The sequence below is a fragment of the Leuciscus leuciscus genome (assembly GCF_965113295.1).
Source record: "Leuciscus leuciscus genome assembly, chromosome: 15".
Taxonomy (NCBI): Eukaryota; Metazoa; Chordata; class Actinopteri; order Cypriniformes; family Leuciscidae; genus Leuciscus; species Leuciscus leuciscus.
Window position 1 is genome coordinate 35,871,227 of NC_138739.1, and position 23,299 is coordinate 35,894,525.

Sequence of the window (23,299 nt, forward strand, 5' to 3'; positions counted from 1 at the left end):
AAACAGCCTCTTGTGCTCTCCTCGCCTCTGCAGTCCCATGTCTTCTCTAATCAAGTCCAAAAACTCGTCTTCTCTGTCTTGCCTTCATCGTGGTGCTGGTGCTGATGCTGATGCTGCTGGTCCTGGTGCTGATGCTGATGCTGATACTGCTGCCTCTGGCTCTTCCTCTTCTTGGTCACACACTGCTGAACTCGGCCCTGGTGTGTCCTCAGGGATTGAGGCAATGAGGGTGCAATGCCTCTGTCCCAACATCTCATCCATGAGGACAAACCAGGGCCAAGTTTCAGCAGTGGGTTTCCCACTCACACCCTCTCCTGTCCCAAGGCAGAGCAAATTAACCATGGCTTGTTAATAACAACAGCACAATACATTTCAGCAAAGATGTGATCTCAACTTTCTTACTTTGTATTTTTAAAATCATATTCATGAATACTCAAATTTGGTTAAGCACAGCACTACAAAAACACATAAAAGTGAAACCCCAATGCCTTATCTACTGCTTTTCTTATTGTTGTGGGCTTTATAGGGTGAGTGATATTTCTTATTTACACAAGTTAGACAGACTAGTGCATATATTACAATCAAATTTAATTTTATTTATTTCGTTTATTTATTTTTTTAATTGCAGTTTAATAAATTGAGCTGTCTGCTCCATGCTCCCTGAAACAATTATTAAACTAATATTAGCACAAGTTTTGCCTCAGACCACCTGACAAATGAAGCCACGCAATGGTGATTTAAGTTAAGATGAAGTTTATAAGAAATAAAAACTTGTGGCTTTTAACTGTGGTTTCACTAGCTATTTGAGTAAATGAAAACATAATACTTACATTTAAATGTGAATTTGCCGTCCACCAGCGAACTCTCGGCCGTCAATTTTTTTTTTTTATAAAAATGCTGTCGTCACTGACGCGCGATGACTTATGGGGTAGGATAGCCCGCTAAGTGTCCATTTATGTATCCTTCCTTTCACGGGGAAACGAAGGGTGCATTTGGCGTCGCTTTAGCCTTCGTCGCGCCGCGATTACGCAACCGGCCTTCGAATACGGACTTCGGAGGATGCAGAATTGAATTGGGACAGCCTTCATCGTGCCGCGGTGACGCAATCGGCCTTCAAATGCGACCTCCGAAGTGTGCAGCCTTTGAATTGGGACATCCTTCGTCGCTCCGCTGTGACGTTTCGACGCGCCGCTGTGACGCAATCGGCCTTCAAATACGGCCTTCGGAGGATGCAGACTTCACATTGGGACACAGCTAGGGTGATATCAGGTAAAATGGGCCATCAGGTAAAATGGGCAATTTAAGGTTTGTGAGTCCCAGCCCCTCTGGAATTTAGAGCCAATGACTGCAAAGGATTTCAAACTGTTGTCATAACTGTGCCTAACAAGTAACAGGTGATTTGATTGGTTTATGATTGCTATGGTGGGCTGGGCAATCATTCTAATCAAGACTGCACCAGAAAGTTGCATGGTAAGTAGTCTGGCATACCAAATGTGACTAAACTATTATAAGGATGATAAATCTATAAATAAAAAAAACATGCACATAAAAAAATATGCATAATATCTGTCTTGATGGCATCAATCAGAAAAAATGTTGTTAGTTTGGTATCTGAATATATTTTTTGATAAGGAGATGATTTTCTTGGTAGCCCAATTTACCTTAACCCACTAAGGTAAAATGGGCTACATGGTTTCAGCTAAAATGGGCCATTATCTCTGTCACTCACAAACACGTGTGTGTGTGTGTGTGTGTGTGTGTGTGAGAACACATTTAGAACAAAATGTACAAATAAAAAAAAATCTCATTCACAATTGATAATTGGTGTGTGTGTGTGAGAATGTGACATGCACTACATTTATACATTTTTATAAATAATATAGCCTATTATCAATTTAAATATATAAAAAATGTGTGTAATAAAACATTTACACACACACACACACACACACACACACACACACACACACACACACACACACACACACACACACACACACACACACACACACACATCAGTTCACTGATCTATGCTGTTCCAAAATGACTTTGTTTAATTGCAATTGCAATTTGAATATGGGTTTGACTTTGCACCCAAAATGTTTGTTTTTTTAATAGCACAATATTAATATGTTTGTTTAATACAGTTTAAATGTTATGTGGCTGTATAAGCAATTGTGTTTTAAAATTAAATTTGATTGTAAATAAATATTTCCCTTTGTAGTTTGACTGGCCCATTTTACCTGAAACTGCTGCCCATTTTACCTGAAACTGCTCATGCAAAAAAAGTTGGCACAGCTAATGTTTCAAGAACTGTAGGGCATAAATAATTATATTTTATTACATAATTTTAGCACAAAATTATCAAAAACAGTCATTATTAATCATAAAAACACATGGAAAAGACATATATGGTATTGTATTATTGTCCCAAACGATTTACCAAAAAGTGGCCCAATTTAGCTGATATCACCCTACATAAAATTTACATCAACAACAAAACTAAACATGAATTCCTCATAATTATCTTCTTAATTCTCACTGTTTTGTTTGGTAAAGTAAATAATATTTAGTAATATTATCATCATCATTTCCCTATTTTCGTTTGATGTGTTATGCATTCTAATTGTATCAACGTCTTTTCATAGAATGCCAAGGAAATAAAGGATAAAAAAAAAGGAACTCTTCTTTTTTTCTTTTTTTTTTTTTTTTTTTTTGCCCTTTTCGTTTGGTTTGCTTCACTCTCATATTTTAGATTTGATGAACTGCTGTTTACTCACTACTTCAGTCTGTTTTTCTCCAATAATATTAATTTAATATTCCATACTGTCCCAATTTTATTCATTATTTCCTGTTCAACTTTCCTCTTGAAATCCTCAAGTAAAATGTATCACTGTACTCACTGTAGTGGCTTTCCTTTAATCCAGGGAACGGTGGTAAGATATTCTTCACTCATAGTTTGGAATAAACAAATAAACAACGTCCACACAGCAATATCCTTTTCAATGCTTTGTTGTCCATTTGATGAAAAATATAACTTGTATTTAAAACAAGCACACCTGTCCCTCCTGATAACATATGTTAAATTGATATGTTCAATTTATTGTTCAAATTCGTATGTCCCAAATGGCACCCTAAGCACTCGTGGTCTAGTCCGCACTGTCGTGGCGTGAGACACTCCTCGCTGCAGCCTGCAGCACGATGACTTAGCTGGATCAGATCTCCTAGGCCTACTGGATGGGGGTGTGTTTGAGACATATGCGCAGTACCGATCTCTGGGTTATAATGCACATGCTCTGGTCTTAAGTGGCATATATGCTTGCTCAATATTGTATTGAGTGGAAGCAAAAATGAGTCAAGTAATTTTCTCCATAATTTTAAACTTAAAGGTACAATACAATAAGATCTGTAAACAACTTAAAATACCAGTACACATTCAAGGGAAAATGCAAAAATAATAAAAGTATCAAGAAAAGAAATCTTGTCAGATATCAAAAATTAAAAAAAGTGCTTAATGATATTTTGTCTGGTAAGAGTTCCTTCTTTAATGGCTTCTTTAATGGCTCATTTTTCCACAGTGATCTGTACATAAGGTTCCTCTTAATTTGCTGTTCAGTGTCTGCAAGACATGTACGTACATAAAAAAAATAAAAATAAAAAATAATTAATTTTAATATACAAACTGATCACAGCAATCAGATCAAGCAGTTGTCACTCAAGTGACCATTCAAGCTGCGTTCACACTACACGCGACAAAGCGACACGATACCATTCATTTCAATGGGGAGCGGGCGACTTCCGGCGACACGTGCGGTCTCGACCGTTGGCGACTGGATGGGGCATGTCTAGCGACACGACAAAGTTGAGAAATGTTTAACTTTATGCAAATGAAGAGCGACTTTCGCGAGCGACAACCAATAGGAATGGAGCCTGGAGCGCGCGTCATCATCCTTCTCCGCTCAGCCCCGGCCTCGCCCCATCGACAGTAAGATGGAGGAGTATTTTTTTAAATCTAAAATACTACTGTTATTGTGTCATGAAATGTAGTTATAAGAGTTTTTCAGTCGAGAATGTAGTTGTTTAAAGCTCTAATATGTGGTTTGTTTATACAGATAGCACCTATTTTCAATTTTGACATGATATTTTCGGAGTTGTGAGACCCAGGTACTCGTTCATTTAACTTACATGCTTTACGAGTCTAAATATTTAATATCCTCCAGAATGTTTGTTTTTAGCGGCAAGAAAACTGATTCGCTGTCATTGGATGTTATTCATAAACATTACAAGGCAACCAGTAGTGGGAACGCCCACTAGCGACCTCATCGCCAGCCACCGGCGACATGCAGCGACAAAGTCGCTTGTAGTGTGAATGCAGCTTTATATTTAACTTTATAAATAGTTGTCCTTGGGGCCAGGCGTGGATTTATGGGTGGGCCTGGGTGGGCACGTGCCCACCCAGATTGACCGGTGGCCCGCCCAATCAGATTAATAAAAACAATTAAAATTTTTAATTTTAATAATAATAATAATAATGAATTAATAAATAATGTCATTGTAATAGTTTCCTGAGGACATTTATGTACAATAGCTACGAAAAATAGCTACAAAAGAAAAATATTATGTCGGCATATCATGTGTCAGTCCAGTGATGCTATCACGCAACACCGCTCTCTGTGCGCGCACTGACTTAACGTTGTGATAGTCTACATGCGAGTCGCATAACAGACAGATGAACTTCACGTTTAAAGCAGCCGGGAGGGCTGACTGACATGAGTACAAGGTAGTTAAATTCACTACCTAAGTACCGATCTGCTATAGTTGACATATTTATCAGGCGTGTTACATAGGCGTAATTTGCGGGTGGGGCGTGGGACATGTCCCCACCACTTTTTTAAACATCTCGCGGCACTAATGTACCAATTCTACAAATAAATTAAACATCTCCAGTTAACCAGCAGAGCATTCATTTCGTTCGTTTGTTAAATAAGAGACGATCTAGCGCTGAAATGTGTTTTTTAAATCAAGTGATGAAAGTGCTCGTTGCCGCTGCGATCAGTGGCGCTGATACAGTGTTCTCTCGTGTGGCTCGCGCTTCAATCCGGACGCGCGCTTCAATCCGTTGCGGATACTCTATTCGTTCTGGTGAAATCACACATCATAATGCACACGTGTCCCTCCTTGATATACAACCACTGATGAACATAATCAGTTTTGATGAGAAAAAAAACTAAACTGGTGCGGATTAGATCCCACAACCTGGCGACACTGCTGGCGAAAGTTCTACCACTGGACCATTTAGGTGTACATTGTTTGAATAGGCAAATCTATGTATTTTACTCACACAAAAATTGTCAGCACTGACAACATATATTAGGCTACATCTCATTAAACGACAAATTAAACACAATGTCGCCTACTATTTAAATCGATTGCTGGACATCGTAATGTTATTGTACAATGTACATATATCTAATTTAGCAAAGTTACGCCACTGGGCGTGTATATAAGCTTAAAAATCCGAGGCCCCCCCGTATATTCACCAGGCCCACCTATTAATGACATTCTGTATCCGCCACTGCTTGGGGCTATAGTGATTGCCATCACATATGAAGCAGTCTGCTAAGCATTAACCTTCAAAGTCTTTGGTCGAGTAAAATGCACTAAGTATTCCTTTCCATCTCCAATATATCCTGGCGGGAAGTCTTTAAATAAGTCCCCACAACAAATGCAACTGGTCAGTTTATCTGGCACTCGGTACATCTCCATGTAGTCACTGGAGAATGCACTCCAGTTGACAACAGCAATCACAATCTACTAGTGCGCATGCATATTTGACGTCACCAAAACACCACCGCGCATGCGCGTAACAGCGTCCAGTACGTGTTGGATCTGATCCAGCTACGTCATCGTGCTGCAGGCTGCAGCGAGGACCTCTTGGCAGACTGCGCACGCACCTCCCCAAACGGATGAGGCGTTTATACTTGACGCGCTCGCCGTTGTACTATTCTTTGAAACGATAGGGGGCGACTCGAGTAATTGTCCTCTAAACCATCAGGAATCAGCGGTGAGAAGAAGAAAGCTATACACACGTGACAATGATTATTTTAGTACACCACCACTAATACTACACCACAAAAAGAATCGTGTAAAACCCAGTAAACCCTGAGATTATTACTCATGTGTACAATGTGTATACAACATAACTAAATTAACGATCTCTTGCTTCAACGGACACGCGCACGCGGCAGCCAAGTCCACAAGACCGAAAGTGCAGATGAAGTGTGCCATTTGGGACATAAATAACAAATTAACAGGTGACCTACTACACCACTGGTGCACACCGCCATCTAGTGGTTGAACAATCATTACATTTGGCTCCTGCACACTCTATATTTCCGCATGTCATCTTTTCCACATGATAGCTCACAAGTCATCTTTTAGGCAAAACAAAACATTTGTTGTATACAGACATCTGATAATCATCTGTTTATAATATGCAAAACAAACAGTTTTACATACATTTGACCAAATAAAGGACATTTAAAATCTAAATGTATATTTGTGACAAAGAGTCTCAGACATATTGGAGATGGGCAAATGCTCAACAAAAATACATCTTCCAGATGAAAATATGCTCATCTTCAGGGGTTGGATGCCTTAATATTAACTGCAATGTTTTATTAATTCTTTGTCTCAATTCAAGTTTTTTTTTTTCTGACTCATTATCCCACCAAAATACATTTAGCTCCCCAATGTTTTTCTATAAATATCTAGGTTTACTATGTAATATCTCCACTCAGTCACTTATGAATTGCAGATGATGGGTGAAATGCAGGAAAAAGTGGTCAGAGCAAACCTGACTTCCTGTGCTTGACGTGCAAAGAACTCTTTGCTGTACTAGAGTTCATTGCATACCTCGAGGGACCGGGGTTTCATTTTCAAGTGTTTATTTACAACTACAACATGATTATTCAGCTTTATCTCTGTAAGTATCTTTGAGTATTTTGAACAACTTTTCATGTGCTTTATTCCTGTAACTTTATTTCATGTATTCAATCAAATGTTTGGACACACTGATACATAAAAACATGGTTGCATAATAATGATAAAGAATTAAAATATGTCTGACTTATAAATTATTCTTTGATTTTTTTTTAATCTTGTAGATCTGCTCATATGGTGTCGAGCTGCAGAGACTTTAACAGATCAACTAACAGATTTGGGGCAAAATGTGACCATAAACTGTGATCTTGATGAAAAAGAGGTTTATTGGTTTTTACTAAAACTTCAAGATTCTTCGGTTTTGATAATGCGCTCTGTTCCAAACTCATCTCCGTTTTACTTCAATAAAAGATTCATCCACAAATATTCAGTGGACTCTAAACATAATCTGTTCATAAATAATGTCACTACTGATGAGTTAGGAGTTTATTGCTGTATGAGCACAGGCTCAGATCCAAAATTCAGCAATGCCACCAGACTACACATCACTGGTGAGTACACTTTTAGTAATATTGTTCAGTACAGTGATTATAAAGAGATTATTATAAAGTGTTGCATCTAGAAAAGTGATCTGCACTTTAACCCAGTGACGAGTTTTTCCTCTTTGTCTTCTGTGATGTTAACATTTGCGTAGGCTATCGGTGCTCTCAACAAGTGTGTGGTATTTGATGATATGCTAAGTATTAGCCTAGATATTTCACATCAATATAAAAGCCATTATTTCATCTAATTCTAAAGTGCCATGTTTAACAATGTTCCACAAAATCCTCTCATTACTGGAGTTATCTTCACACTTCTGCAAAATGCTTTAAAAAAGAGGTGTGACAATTTGCAGAAAGGAACATGTGGAGGTGGTGAGAGCCACAAAAGTATTACACACATACATAGGCTGTGTGTGTGTGTGTGTGTGTGTGTGTGTGTGTGTGTGTGTGTGTGTGTGTGTGTGTGTGTGTGTGTGTGTGTGTGTGTGTGTTTTATTTATTTTATTCCAGGTTGGCGGATGTGAAAGCAAATGAAAAGCTTTCAATGCAAACCTGAGAAAAATATATTGTTAACTTTTAAATAAATAAAAGGTTAATAAAAAATATATGTAATATTGGGACTCTATAGACAGAAAATAAAAGTCTAATGAGCATAAATAGGAAATATGACTGTGGTCACATTCACTCATGAAAGATATGGCTAACCACACTGTTGGCTGATTGTGTTTGTCATCACACACACACACACACACACACACACACACACACACACACACACACACACACACACACACACACACACACACACACACACACACACACAGTAAAATACATTTAAAATTCAAAAGCATATGAATTATGTTGTTAAATAAGGTTAGATGTTCAAAACATGGTTAATTTAATATTCGGTTTAAAATTTCGACCACACACTGCATTCTTACAATAGCCGTTCTTACAATATCACTATGTGTAATTGCCAAATAAGTTATTTGCCATTAATATGCAACGTTTTAGAAAAGTATAAATTAGTAGAATATCCAGTTATGAAAACAGTAGGTCAACATAACTACAATGCATTTAATAATTCCCGGTCTTATTCTGCCCTCTAGTGGCATATCGAAATGAATACAAACCTTAACATATTTACTAACAGACCAAACACAGTAAATAATCATACTAATAAAGTACATGTACAACAAAATCTGATGAGCTCAGAATATACGCGTTTAATTGCACGTTAAGCAAATTGCCGAATACACTCAACTCAAATGAGATCGACTCAGACGTCAATAAATGGACGCGCAAATTATAATCACTAATACAAAATAAAACAAAAATGTCTTTTATACACAAAAATGTCTCTATTTGTACAAATTGCTGCACATTCGTTGAATTCTGAATTTTGCACATTTGAAAGCATTTTGTTTATGGGTAGCCTAAAATATCTGCAACATTTATCAAGTTCAAGGATAATTGTGCGTGCATTTCTTAATCAATATGATACTAAAATCATCATAATAAAGTATACTACAAAAAAATCAGATAAGTCCAGACTATGAACGCAAAGAAACTCTGTTTTACTTGGCTTGCACTGCCTTAGCCTAGCACTACTGCGACTATTATTATTATTAATAATTACTAATATTAATTTAACTATTATTGTTGTTGTTGCACTGCATTCGTTGAATTCTGAATTTTGCACACATAATTGAAAGCAATTTGTTTGTGGATAGTAGCCTAAAACATATCTGCAACATTTATCAAGTTCACGGATAATTGTGCGTGCATTTATTAATCAATATGATACTAAAATCATAATAAAGTATAGGCTACTACAAAAATCAGATAAGTCCAGAATATGAACGCAAAGCGTTTAATTTGACGTTAAGCATTTTCCTCCCATAGAAACTCATTATAAGAACGCTAAATGTAGCTTAATGCATATTAGAATGTCCCCTTATTATGTCGAAATAACGAGATATTATGTCGAAATAACGAGATATTTATGTCGAAATAACGAGATATTATGTCGAAATAACGAGATATTATGTCGAAATAACGACTTATTATGTCGTAATAACGAGATATTATGTCAAAATAACGAGATATTATGTTGAAATAACGACTTATTATGTCGAAATAACGACTTATTATGTCGTAATAACGAGATATTATGTCGAAATAACGAGATATTATGTCGAAATAACGACTTATTATGTCGAAATAACGACTTATTAAATCGAAATAACGAGATAAGTTTTCTTTTTTTTTTTTTTACCTTGTGGTTCAGGGCTTCCGTACTGAACTGTTACTGAATGTCAAGTTAAAGTTTGAGAACTGTGAGGGGAATCGATCCCAAGTGTTTCTGTTGCCGTTTTCATGTTTACCTTTATTCTTTGTCGACATTTATCTTTGGCCGATTACATTTACTTAAAATTGATGTAACGTTAGACACTTTATAATGACCCTGTATGAGTAACGAATGTGGGAAAAATCAATACATGCATTGGAATATAGATACATATTAATGAAGTTTGACACAGGAAACATTACATTTTCTTCATTTTTAAGAGTTTTATGATCATTGTCAGTTTCTGTACGAATATGTAACATGTTAATGGAATTACTTTATTGCTATTAATAGTTATTATAAAGTCAAACTATATTTAGATTCAGATTGTTGTAGTTATTTGCCTGAAGAGGTTATATTTATTTAATTATTTTGTTTTATTATTGGTGGTTTATCACTTATTTTGGTGGTTATATTGTGAGAAATAACAGTTTTGTCTTTCAATATAGCAGTTTTACAGGCTTTTGTCATGTATCCTGACTCAAATAATGTGTTTCTAACAGCAAACACTCAGAATAAAGTGAGATGATCTGCTGATGATCCTGAATGAGTGTTGATAGTCTGAGGCTCATCAATATTAACAGATCTGCTGAAAACACTCTTTATTTCATGACAATAGTTCCTGTTTTCACCTCATTTATTATGCTGATGTCTTCAGATCTCCTGTAAATTGACACTTAAAGCTCATTTCATTGGTGTCAGCAGACTGAGGGGATTTGTTGGCTACTTTATGCACATTTATTTCTGTTTTTATGATTTTAACTGTTTTCCTTACCATTATTTATATTTGGAAGAATTTAAATTATTTACATTATTTTATATATTTCTAGATACCTGTATTTTAATGAAGAAGCAGAATAATGTTAGGATTAGTAATAAAAATAATGAAAAATAATGAATTGGCATCAGTTACTGTACGATAAATAGATAGACGGGCATAAATGCTTAGAAGTGTCATTTATTATAAAAACAAACTCAGTAATTTATATTTTTGATTTTGGCAGATCAGCTCCTCCCACTGGAATACATAATCAGTGAAGCTCCTCCCACACTGTAATTCATCATCAGTGAAGCTCCTCCCACTGTAATTCTCCAATAAATGCTGTCAATTCCCATCAGCTGCAAGTGAAGACGAGCATCAGAGCATCAGGAAGAGCTGAAATCTGCAAAGACTGAGTTTATTAAAGAGGACAGTGAGAACATGAGTGATCCAGAACCCTGCAGAATGAAACACACTGAAGATCCTGAAGAACAAAGAGGTTGGTGTTTATTCTTCATTCATTCATGATGCTGAAGAACATTCATATTAGAAACCAGTGTTTCCCACAGAATTAGATTATATTTGCGTTGGGGTGGGGTGGGGTGTGGTGGGGTGGGGGGTGATTAAGGCACAACAAAAGGGTTAAATATATCATATATTTTTGACACGTATACACATTTCCATTGTCAACACTTAGTGTTAGATAACTTAAAGACATTGCCATTGCTTCATTGCTATGCCATTGCTACACTTTCTATGACTGCACCACAGACTTCTTGTTGCAAATTTTGCACCCTTTGAAAATTTTATTTTACGGGCCTTTCTGAAAAAATATTTCAATGCCCTATCATATGTGAAGGCCTCAGGACAGGGTCCATTGGTGGAGATCCTCAAGCAGGTTTAAGAAGATGAGAAGCTGGTTTCGGAGCTTTAGTTTTATTTAGGGCTGGGGGAATTAACGCGTTAATCTTTGCAATTAATTTGAAATGTTTAACGCGTTAAAAAAAAAACCGCAATTGACGCAGCAATTATTTTTTTTTATTTTTTTGCCTCGTTTTAATGATTTCCTGTTGCGTCTGCTATTAAAAAGGCTGAAATATGCCGTCCCGCCCCTCCATGTTCGGCGATCAGGTTTCATTCTCGGGCAGCTTTCATGAGCAGGTCTCTTCCGCTCGGTATGTGCGTCGCGCTCTGTGCTCCGCGCGCACGCGCGTGTCTGTGTGTGTCTGTGTGTGTCGGCGCGCTCTGTGCTCCGCGCGCGCGCGTGTGTGTGTGTGTGTGTGTGTGTGTGTCGGCTCGCTCTGTCGTTAACGGCCCAGCAGCGGCGCGCTCTCCGTTCCGTGTGTGTGTGTGTGTTTCCGGTTTCCGGTCTGACGCTGGCCCACAGCAAACACTAAAAACATCTCGCCCGTCGTAACTGCCGCCGAAAACGCAGAAAAAGATGTTTAATGTGCAGTTGAGAATACTCAACATAATGTGCTTAATAACAACTCTGAAGGGGACACTGAAAGAAGCCCGCAAATCTGGCAAAATACACATACAACAATGGCGCACCTATGACCCGGCGTCTCACCTGGTAGGAGGAGTGGATAACCCGGGAGAGTTCGGCGGCTATGTCCAGTGTCTTTCCGATGAGGAATGGTTGCGGTTTGAAGCAGAAGAAAGAGCTTTCCGAAAAATCCTGGATACGAAGTTGTTCGACGATAGACAGAGGATAACATTTACTGGAACAGACCCGACACAGTGGAATAAACTCATGGCGATCTTAAATGGAATATACCACAAAAACGGCACGTTCTCTGCGCATCATCGAAACGGCAGACCTTACGGAATACCTCTTCTCAAATACACAGCGAGGATTCTCACCAAACTGCCGAACACTGATAAGCTTCCAACAGACAGAACATCGGAGGTTCTGACAGAGTGGATAGAGAAACAGTTCTGCTTTACGCGCGAGGTCATTCAACCAGCGCTCAACAGAATAGCGAGGACACAGCAGAAAAGGCTCCCCAGAAAGGTAAGCCGCGATGAAATTGCCTATCTCTGGAATAACAACAAGACTAAAGCTATTAGAGTCATTCTTAATAACTGTATCTTCACAGAACCTCCGTCAAGCACGAATGATATAGAGCGGGTTTATAACTATTATTGTGATAAAAATCAAGCAGATGTTACCGGTGAACGCCTCGCCACGCCCCCCTGGCTAGACGCGCTAGAGTTAAATCCCCCGCCCGAGACACCGAACACCTCGCTGTTTACATCTCAAGAGGTTTTAAGGGTAATTGAAAGCCTACCGAACAACAAGGCGTGTGGTTCTGATGGCGTTACGTATGAAACACTTAAATCCACGAAACAATGGACATGTATTGCACTAACGCAAATATTTAATGTTTGTCTGACTAATGAGAAAATACCAAATTCGTGGAAAGGAGCCCTTATTCACAGAATTCCGAAAAAAGATAATATACCCGATAACCCAGAAACATGGAGAGACATCTCTTTGCTCCCTACCATTTACAAAGTTCTTATGAAGTGCATCCTGAATCGCATCCTGCCATGGCTCTGCGAAATGAACATATTGTCGGAAAAACAAAAAGCCTATATTGATCGTCAAGGCATGAACGAGCACGTTTTCTGCCTGAAAACAGCAATCGATGATTTTAAGCATGAATCCACCAAGTTTTATGCAGTCTTTCTAGACTTCCGTGATGCATTCGGCTCATTGCCGCATGGCGTTATGATTAAAGCCTTAGACGAAATGAACCTACCCAAACCTTATATCAACATGATTAAAGATATCTACAGAAACTCCTTTATCCAGGTGATCTGTGGAGACCAACTGACTAGCCCAATCCGACTAAGAACCGGCATCAAGACTGGCTGCCCATAGAGCGCAGTAAACTTTATTCTAGCCCTTAACCAGTGGCTCAAGTGGCTGTGCCTCTGCTCTCCCCCGCACATCAGATCGCCAAACCCTGTCCAGGCCTATGCAGACGACGTACAGGTGTCATCCAGGGATGAGAAAGTGATTAAAACCATGCTCTCCCACACTGATAAATTCATGCGATGGTCTGGACTAGAGATGAAAAACACTAAGTGTGCTGTGTTTTATGAGAGACGCAGTGGAGGCAACAGGTGGTACCAAGCCAAGAAAGACAAGCCATCGTCCTTTACCATCATGGGCAATGACATTAAAGTGTATGCGCGCCATGAAACCTATTGCTACCTTGGACACCGGTTCAACGTCGCGGGCGAATGGGAAGAGCAAATACACGAACTTAGCAGTGAGTACTGCACAAGGCTGGACATGGTGGATTCATCCCCCCTCCCTGTCACAATGAAAGTACAGGCCGGCCATAAGAGAGATTGCCCTTTCCAAAATACAGCATCTCTTTGCAAACATACATATCCCTAAATGCGTCTTAAATGAGCTGAATAATAAGACTGTAGGCCTGGTAAGACGCTGGATAGGACTAAATACACACTCAACAAGAGATGTCCTGTTCCACAGGTGCAGAGAGGGAGGGCTGGGCGTCCCTCACATAGAGTGGGTGTATGTTGCCGCCAGAATAAGCAACCTGTTAAGGATGTTAAGTAATGATGACGCAGCCGTGCGTGAGCTTGCCCGAGCCTCACTTCTACTACATCTGGGGAAACGCAAGGTCCCTCTTTCTACATCAGATGACGCCAGCTTCCTCGGGTTCAGAAGAAAACCCAATGGAAAATTGGACACCAACACAGCAGGCTTTGGCGTGCGCTCGGACTGGCTGGACCTGAATGACCTCTGCAACCGCGCTAATATCCAACTGCGCTGGAGGAACACAGCAGGACAGTCGGCGGAAGCCAACAAGAACATCCTCTCAGATTCAACCATCACGGCAGAGGCAACCATCACAACTGGCGACAACACCCAACTCCTTGATACTCAAAACACCAGAAAGACAATAATTGATCACTTCCATTTGCGTATGAGACAGCACTGGACGGACCTTCGCCTACAAGGACAACTGGCCTGCCTGCCCTGTGCCGACCATAACATATCACACACAGTTCTGAGGAACACAGCCCTACAAGAAGACATTCACAGATTCACAATTAAAGCTCGGCTTCAGGTACTGCCTACAAAGTCCAACTTAGCAACATGGTTTCCATCTGCACACGAGCCGTTCTGCCTGCAACATCACAGCCGGCAAAGAGAGACGATGGCGCACATTTAATGGCTGCTCTGCCTACAAAGGACTGTATATCGCGCGCCACGACCGTATTGTTGCACTATCAGTGAAGGAGCTAAGAGACAATGTCAACCTTACCACAATCCATTGTAATGAAAAGATCAAGACAGACTGGTTCTCCACCACACACGAACAGTGCGCTACATTGGAAACTGCCATAAATCACTTACCAAATACACCTTATATAGTTGTAATTAATGAACACACCAAAGCTGTTACAATAATAGAATTTGGTTGCTCTTTCGATGCTTACATGGACACCTGCTATGCTTCAAAACTGTTAAAATATCAACCATGGTATAATGTTCTCAATAGCTCTGGCTACTCATGCAAAGTTATTGCCCTCATTTTTGGTAGTTTAGGCCATGTGCACAAGTTGTGTGTAAGAGGCCTGCAGATTTGTGGACTACATAAGAACAAGGCCAAAAAACTGACAAGATATTGCTCTGTATCAGCAGTGATTGGTAGCCTCTACATTTGGAGGCGCAGGTGCCACCTTTACCCTTAATGTGCATAATGGACTGAGATATCGGCTGCTGTTGTACATCTTTTTGTCAAATTATGCCATGATATATGCTTATCTTCTAATTCAAATAAAGAATTTAAATGTGCATGTACTAAGCACTGGAAAAGTAAAGTCCACTCAAGTAACGTGAAATGTCTCTGTTGACTTCTGTTTGCTGAGCTGGTATAGTCATGCTGGGCAACAATGGTAAAATGACCTGCTCTGATCACATGCTCTGGTAATAATAGCTTTGTAGGACTATATATTTTTTTAATAATTAATAAAATAATAATAATAATCTGTTAAATTGATTGATATGTTGATTGATTATTGAAAAAGAATAATATATTGATATATTGATGTTTAATATTTAAATATAGGGCTATTTTCTGTTCCTTTTTTTCCCCAGTGTTGTTTAATTAGGTGATTCTAAGTTTAAATATTGATGATTACAAAATTGGGGGAAGCGCAATTAATTGCAATTAATTACAGAAATTGTGCAATTAATTAGTTTTTTTTTTTAATCGATTCCCAGCCCTAGTTTTATTATATTTATAAAAGAAAGATAGGCTGATCCGAGTCTCGGATAATATAATTGTGGAGGGCACATATATATATATACACACAGTGCCCTCCACAATTATTGGCACCCCTGTTAAATATGATCAAAACTGGCTGTAAAAAATAAATCTGCATTTATCCTTTTTATCTTTCATTCAAAAAATGTGCAAAATTCTAACCTTTCATTGAAGTAAAACAGCCGCATTTGCGTGTGGAATTGAAGAGTGTGCGCTACGAGCACAGTAGCCTATAGTGGCTGACAGGACAGGAACGTCCGTTTTTCTGAGGTGAAAGACTTTTATTTCAGCGTACACATACGTCACTGCCTGGTAGTTCCTATTGTGCTGGGTTTTCTGAAGTAGTTGTGATTCGTCTCTCATAACATGCTCTAAATGCACGCAGAGTGGATTTTTTTTTTTTTGTAATCGCGGCTTTGAACGATTACGTAATCGTGGCATCCATAATCGTAATCGCGATTAGAAATTCGATTAATTGTGCAGCCCTAATTCAAAATGTAAAAGTAAACAATCCACTCCACTTGAATGCTAAACGATTGTGTTATTTCTCACAGGGTAATTCACTTGAGCTTGTGTTTCTGGTGTCCCACTTTCACATGCGCATGAATGGAAGTCAGTGCAAGGAAAAGAACGGCCATTAATAATTAAAATGTTTTAGTCAAATAAATATCAGTCTCAAAGTTGGTGTAAAAAATGGCAGTATTGTATATTTTAATGTTAATATCATGTTAGATAATTGTGTCATTGATCAAATACAGTACATTCAATAGTTCTTGCTAAAGAAACATGGGATTCGTGCCTACAATGTTTTAAAGATAATAATTGGAAGATAAATTTACCTCGTTCTTGGAAAGTTTAAAGGACATACATTCAATTATAAAAAGGCATCAAATTATCATAATATTTTATAGCAGTTGTCTACTTTCTACTATTACATCAGGGCTCACTTTCATGTCTTTCACTTTATATTTCTCTCTTTGAATTATTTTGATGTACTGAAAATTAAATTTAATAACTTTTTCTTTCCTGTCAGGCCTGATGGAAGTGAAGGAGGAGAGAGAAGAACTGAGTGAAGTGAAGGAGGAGACTGAAGAACTGAGTGAAGTGAAGGAGGAGAGTGAAGAACTGAGTGAAGTGAAGGAGGAGAGTGAAGAACTGAGAGAAGTGGAGGAGGAGAGTGAAGAACTGAGTGAAGTGAAGGAGGAGAGAGAAGAACTGAGTGAAGTGAAGGAGGAAAGAGAAGAACTGAGTGAAGTGACGGATGAGAGTGAAGAACTGAGAGAAGTGAAGGAGGAGAGTGAAGAACTGAGAGAAGTGAAGGAGGAGACGGAAGAACTGAGAGAAGTGAAGGAGGAGAGTGAAGAACTGAGTGAAGTGAAGGAGGAGAGTGAAGAACTGAGTGAAGTGGAGGAGGAACATCATGTCAAACCTGAAGGAAAACCTTTGAGTCGCTCAAAGACTAAAAAGACATTTTCAAAGAAAAGCAGAGCCAAGAAATCTTTCACCTGCACTCAGTGTGGAAAGAGTCTCACAAGCAAAGGAAGTCTTGAGATTCACATGAGGATCCACACCGGAGAGAAGCCGTTCTCATGTGATCAATGCAGGAAGAGTTTCAGTCGATCATCATCCCTTAATGCTCACATGATGATCCACACCGGAGAGAAGCCGTTCTCATGTGATCAATGTGGCAAAACATTTCTTAGTGCATCAGGCCTGAAGAGACACCTGGCAGTTCATACGAAGGAGAAGCCGCATTCATGTTCTGTGTGTGGAAAGAGTTTTTCACAGCTGCCTAATTTACTTAGACATGAGAAAATTCACACTGGTGTGAGAGAATACATGTGCTTTGAGTGTGAGAAGACTTTCATTTCAGCTAACTGTTTAAAACTGCACCAGAGAATTCACACTGGAGAAAAACCTTACAAGTGTTCACACTGTGACAAGAGATTCAGTCAGTCAGAACATCTGAGATCACATGAGATGATCCACACTGGAGAAAAACCTTACAAGTGTTCACACTGTGACAAGAGATTCAGTCTGTCATCATCTCTGAAAACACATGAGAGAATCCACACTGGAGAAAAACCTTACAAGTGTTCACACTGTGACAAGAGATTCAGTCAGCCAGGACATCTGATAACACATGAGAGGATCCACACTGGAGAAAAACCTTACAAGTGTTCACACTGTGACAAGAGATTCAGTCAGCCAGGACATCTGATAACACATGAGATGATCCACACTGGAGAAAAACCTTACATGTGTTCACACTGTGACAAGAGATTCAGTCACTCAATATCTCTGAAAACACATGAGAGGATCCACACTGGAGAGAAACCTTACAAGTGTTCACACTGTGACAAGAGATTCAGTCAGTTAGAACATCTGAGATCACATGAGAGGATCCACACTGGAGAAAAACCTTACAAGTGTTCACACTGTGACAAGAGATTCAGTCTGTCATCATCTCTGAAAACACATGAGAGGATCCACACTGGAGAGAAACCTTACAAGTGTTCACACTGTGACAAGATATACAGTCTGTCATCATCTCTGAAAACACATGAGAGGATCCACACTGGAGAGAAACCTTACAAGTGTTCACACTGTGACAAAAGATTCAATCGATCAGCAGATCTGAAATCACATGAGAGGATCCACACTGGAGAAAAACCTTACAAGTGTTCACACTGTGACAAGAGATTCAGTCGGTCAGCACATCTGAGATCACATGAGAGGATCCACAGCAGAGAGAAGCCGCACACGTGTGATCAGTGCGGGACGAGTTTCTCCTTTAAAACTCACCTGAATCTACACATGAAGATCCATGCAGTGGAGAAACCACATCACCGCATGCATCATTAAAATAGTCCAACAGACTACAGTGGCTCAACCTTAAGTTTATCAAGCGACGAGAATACTAGCTATTTGTGTTCATCAAGTGATGAGAATACCCTGACGTAATATTTACATATGATTTGACAGTTTACTTGAATAAATACCTAAAAAATCTGAAAATTATTTTCAGTTGAAATACTGGTTTAGAAAATATTAAGCACGATTTCCAAAATCTTGTGCAATGCCACGTGCTCTAATATAGATGGTAGGCTTGGCACGATAGTCGGTGTTACCGGTGTTACACGGTGTTCAGTCGCAACACCGGTTTCATCACTTGCCCACCGCAAATTTTTTTTTTTTAAAGCAATTATGCAGTATCTGTATTTTCTGTCACCAGTTGACTAGCGTTGTATGCTCACGCTCAACCATTAAAGCGTGACAAAACGACCGCGCTGTAAGTCCTGCCTATTACACACACTCTTGTGTCCATGAATGAATCTTTTAACACATCTCTGGCGAACGGCTTCTTCACGCAAAAGAAAAACTCTTCATAAAGCGCAGTGAAATTCATGTGGCGTTTCTTGATGGAACGAGGTTGTTCGTTAACTTAATTTTATACGTGCAATTCACACGAGCTATAAACGCATGCGAGACTTCTGCGATTAGTCAAACTTTATTAACCCTCTGAGGTCTGAGCTGTTTTCTGGGCCCTGGAGGTGTTCTGACATGCTCTGACATTTCTGGTTATTTCTGTTACTTGTGACATTTTCATGGCTAAAGTCTAATTACACTGTATTCAGCACAAACTCTGCTACAATAATATATCAGCAGCATGTATGTAAAAGTTTGTAGTTTTGAGATAATGACATTTATGCGTGGTTTGTGAAAATACAAAAAAAAATTCTCACTGAAATAAGGCCATAACCCATACTGATTATTTCTTCACAAGACTTTTGAAAATTGTGTGACGTAGCCTAGAATATTTGCTGCAAAACTATGTGAAAATCACCCTGACTGCTCATTCAGATAAGACAATAAATTGATTTAAAAATGTTACGACGTGTTTTGTGTGAAAAAGCTTTATGCGGGAGCTCATTAATATGTAAGCTTTTTACACCTGAGAAAGACAAAGAACCTCCCCTAACGGCCCTATTAGGAGCTATCAGGCCCTGTCATTCTGAGAAACCTTACACAATACTGTAAATGAGGAGATTTAAAAAAGAATGGCTTTTAAATTGTTTGGATTTATTTACAACACAACATAATCCAAAGATACACAACAAATGCCAAAAAAGCACTTCAAAGACAGAGACCTTTGTGCCATTCCTAAAAACATTGTACATACCTTTCATTTCCAAGATTTTCACTTTACCATGTTCACGTACAGAGACTCATGTGAATGTTGAAGTCCTCAGTGGCATCTGGGCCCTGACAAAAAAAAAGTGAACATACTGATATCAAGAGAAAGGCCTGCACGATTTTGGAAATAAATATTAGAAAATAAATATTTTTCTGGTTAAAATTGCTTTTTAAAATTCCTTTTTAAAATTCACAGAATACACACACACACACAAATGTTTCCAACAATATATAATATAATGAACACCAGGTTTGTTGTGCCTTGTAGGCATAAGGTATATGCGCAGTGCCGGATAAAATAATAATAACAATAAATAACCTATAGCAGTATAAATCTTCCAAAAGATTTCAGTAACAACAACTGTAGTATAGGCAGTGAATGGTACTTACCAGGTCACCCCATACAGTTTGTATAGTTGGTATGATCCGGGGGTTTTTCCCGGTAGAGAAGTAAAGCGAGCTAGATGTGATCTCCGTGTGTCTGTGTCATTATTATTGAATAGTCCAAAAGACTACAACATGGTGTCAGAAGTCGAAATACCCTACTAAACAACACCGCGCACATCAAGCAGTGACTGAAGATCACCGAGGCGCGAGTGAGCAGTGACGAACAGCAGCGCGGCCGGACATCCGAACGAGCCCCACGTGCTAATGCGACGGTCGAGATGGAAATGCTTCATCCGCCGCCACCTTTGTCTCTGACGGGGAACTTGGCTGAAAATTGGCGTAAGTGGGAACAAAGATTTAATCTGTATCTTACTGCCTCAGCTCTAGTGGATAAATCGGAGACGAGACAAATCGCTGTACTGTTGCATTGCTTAGGAGAAGAGGCGCTAGACATTTATAACTCGCTGGACATCGAATATGCAGACGCACGTGATAAAAAATTATCAGAGGTCCTCGCAGCACTGCGAAAATACTGTGCTCCGCGAAAGAATACAGTCTTTGAACGACATCAGTTCTGGGCCCACACATTCTCCGAGCAAGCAGGCATAGATAAATTCCTCACGGAGTTAAGAAACAAAGCACGCACATGTGAATTCGGAGAAACCGAAGATCTCATGATACGAGACAAAATAGTGTTCAGTATAACAGACTTTGGCCTCCGTGAACGATTGCTGTCTGTATCTGATTTGACACTTTCAAAAGCCATCGACATGTGTAGAGCTAAAGAAGTCACGAGGGCACAAGTTACAGCAATGGCAGCATCGTCAGACACACAATTTGTGCATGCCGTCACCAAAAAAGGCCAGCAGTCTAAATGGCGATCAAACAAACCAGCAGTGCACAAACAAATGACACCGCCAATGAGAGAACACTCAAAAAATTGTGGTAAATGCGGACGCATTCACATGCCCAGGCAATGTCCCGCCTACAATGAAGTGTGTAAAAAATGTGGCAAAAAGAACCATTTTGCACTCGTTTGCAGATCAAGAGCCAAGATGGATGCGCTCGACACAGATACTGAGATATCGGGGATAGACACACTGTTTGTGGGTACTGTAGTTCACTCAAACACGTCAGAAACAGGCTGGCACGCAAATCTGAATATGGCAGGCACAGTTGTCAACTTCAAGCTTGACACGGGGGCTGAAGCAAACGTCATTCCAATGAAAATCATTGAACAGCTTCAGGTTCCTGTGAACATCAAAAAGACAAACAGAGTGCTAGTGTCATATGGAGGCACCCGCATCAAACCAGATGGTGTTGTTAAACTCCAAGTGCAGTCTAAAAATAAAACAACTGACATGATGTTCTTTGTGACTACAGCATCAAATACAGCCCTACTGGGGAGACAGGCGTGTGTGCAATTAGACCTCATAAGAAGAGTTGATGGCATCTACGCTAATTTTAGTGTCTTTGTTTATCCCAAGGTTTTCCCGCAGCCTGCCGGATCCAGGCCGTTTCCAGATCTGATGAAGGACCTTCGCCTGGACCCGGTGTCAACGCAGTGCTGAAGTGCCAACTAGTCTCTCCCTATGGAGGATCCCTTTCCCACTCTACAGATAACGCGTCGTCGGGAAAACTCAATTTGCGTATCTACCCCGAATTGATAAAATAAAATAAAATTCTGAATCAAAACTATAAGGAAACACCAGTAATTTGTTTAGGTTTGGTTTGTAGGGAATTCCAAACCTGCACACATATATTCAAACGCACATAACTATAGAACCCGTTCTTAATGCGCATCTGAACGCCATCAGCGTTTCTCACAGGTTCGCGTTTAAAGTCTGTGTAGAGAGAATGGTGTCGTCTTGGCGGCCCTAATTTAAAAACAAATGATCGTTGCGACGGAAGCGAATCAATCAAAACTAACTTTAGCTGGAAAATAACTTTTATTAAAGAACCGCTATAAAGCCAAAACAATCTTACGTTAAATTATACATTTATCTCTGTAAAGCTGCTTTGAGACAATCTACATTGTTAAAAGCGCTATATAAATGAAAATGACTTGACTTGACTCTAACACCAACAGCGCCTGCCACAAAAGCTGAGCTTCTTAACCGCTATGCATCAGTGTTTCAAGGTTTGGGCCAGTTTCCAGGATTGCATCATATTCACACTGATCCTTCTGTTCCACCGGTAATACACGGCTGCAGGAAGATACCGTATGCAGTTCATGACCGACTCAGAGAGACACTGGATGAGCTGGAAAAAAGAGGCGTCATAAGCAAAGTATCTAAGCCGACAGCATGGGTCAGCAGTCTATGCATTACGGAAAAGAAAAACGGCACACTGAGAGTCTGTTTGGACCCCAGAGACTTAAACAGAGCCATACTCCGCCAGCACTACAACATTCCAACCCTGGAGGACATACGGAGTAAGTTAGCCGGCAAAAAGTTGTTCACCATCCTTGATGAGAAAGACGGCTACTGGCAGGTTCAATTAGATGAGGAGTCAGCAGATCTATGTGCTTTCAACACACCATGGGGCAGGTACCATTTTCATCGCATGCCTTTTGGCATAAAATCAGCGAGTGAGGTGTTTCAACGTCTGAACACAGAAAGCTTTGGGGATATTGAAGGTGTTTTCATGGTAGCAGATGACATGATCATAGCAGCATCCACCAAAACAGAGCATGACGTCATCCTGGAGAAAGTGATGAACAGAGCGGTGAGTCTGAATGTGAAATTCAACATAGACAAATTGCAGTATATGGTCAATGAAGTCACTTACCTAGGCCATGTTATCA

The 23,299-nt window shown here is 39.5% G+C and overlaps 2 protein-coding genes and 1 long non-coding RNA gene across 12 annotated transcripts in view; 2 read left to right on the plus strand and 1 right to left on the minus strand.

The window, feature by feature from the left end:
* The window catches only part of LOC309475218 (V-set domain-containing T-cell activation inhibitor 1-like), a 194,946-nt gene that overhangs the window by 67,512 nt on the left and 104,135 nt on the right, over nucleotides 1–23,299 (minus strand). The window lies entirely within an intron of this gene.
* Nucleotides 4,377–5,937, plus strand: LOC309475261. Its single transcript, XR_014197589.1, has 2 exons — nucleotides 4,377–4,417; nucleotides 5,592–5,937. It is a non-coding gene; the product is annotated as an uncharacterized lncRNA (long non-coding RNA).
* LOC309475175 (uncharacterized protein) overlaps nucleotides 10,250–23,299 on the plus strand; it is a 93,691-nt gene continuing 80,641 nt past the window's right edge. Inside the window, exons 1-2 of one of the 9 annotated variants that reach the window (XM_082137840.1) lie at nucleotides 10,250–11,093; nucleotides 16,943–19,206. In XM_082137840.1, the coding sequence (XP_081993966.1) occupies nucleotides 11,036–11,093; nucleotides 16,943–18,774 (1,890 nt within the window). In that variant the 5' untranslated portion in view covers nucleotides 10,250–11,035 and the 3' untranslated portion in view covers nucleotides 18,775–19,206. Of the gene's footprint in view, nucleotides 11,094–16,942 lie in introns of those variants that run through there. The other 8 variants (XM_082137842.1, XM_082137843.1, XM_082137844.1 and 5 more) reach the window with 8 other exon arrangements.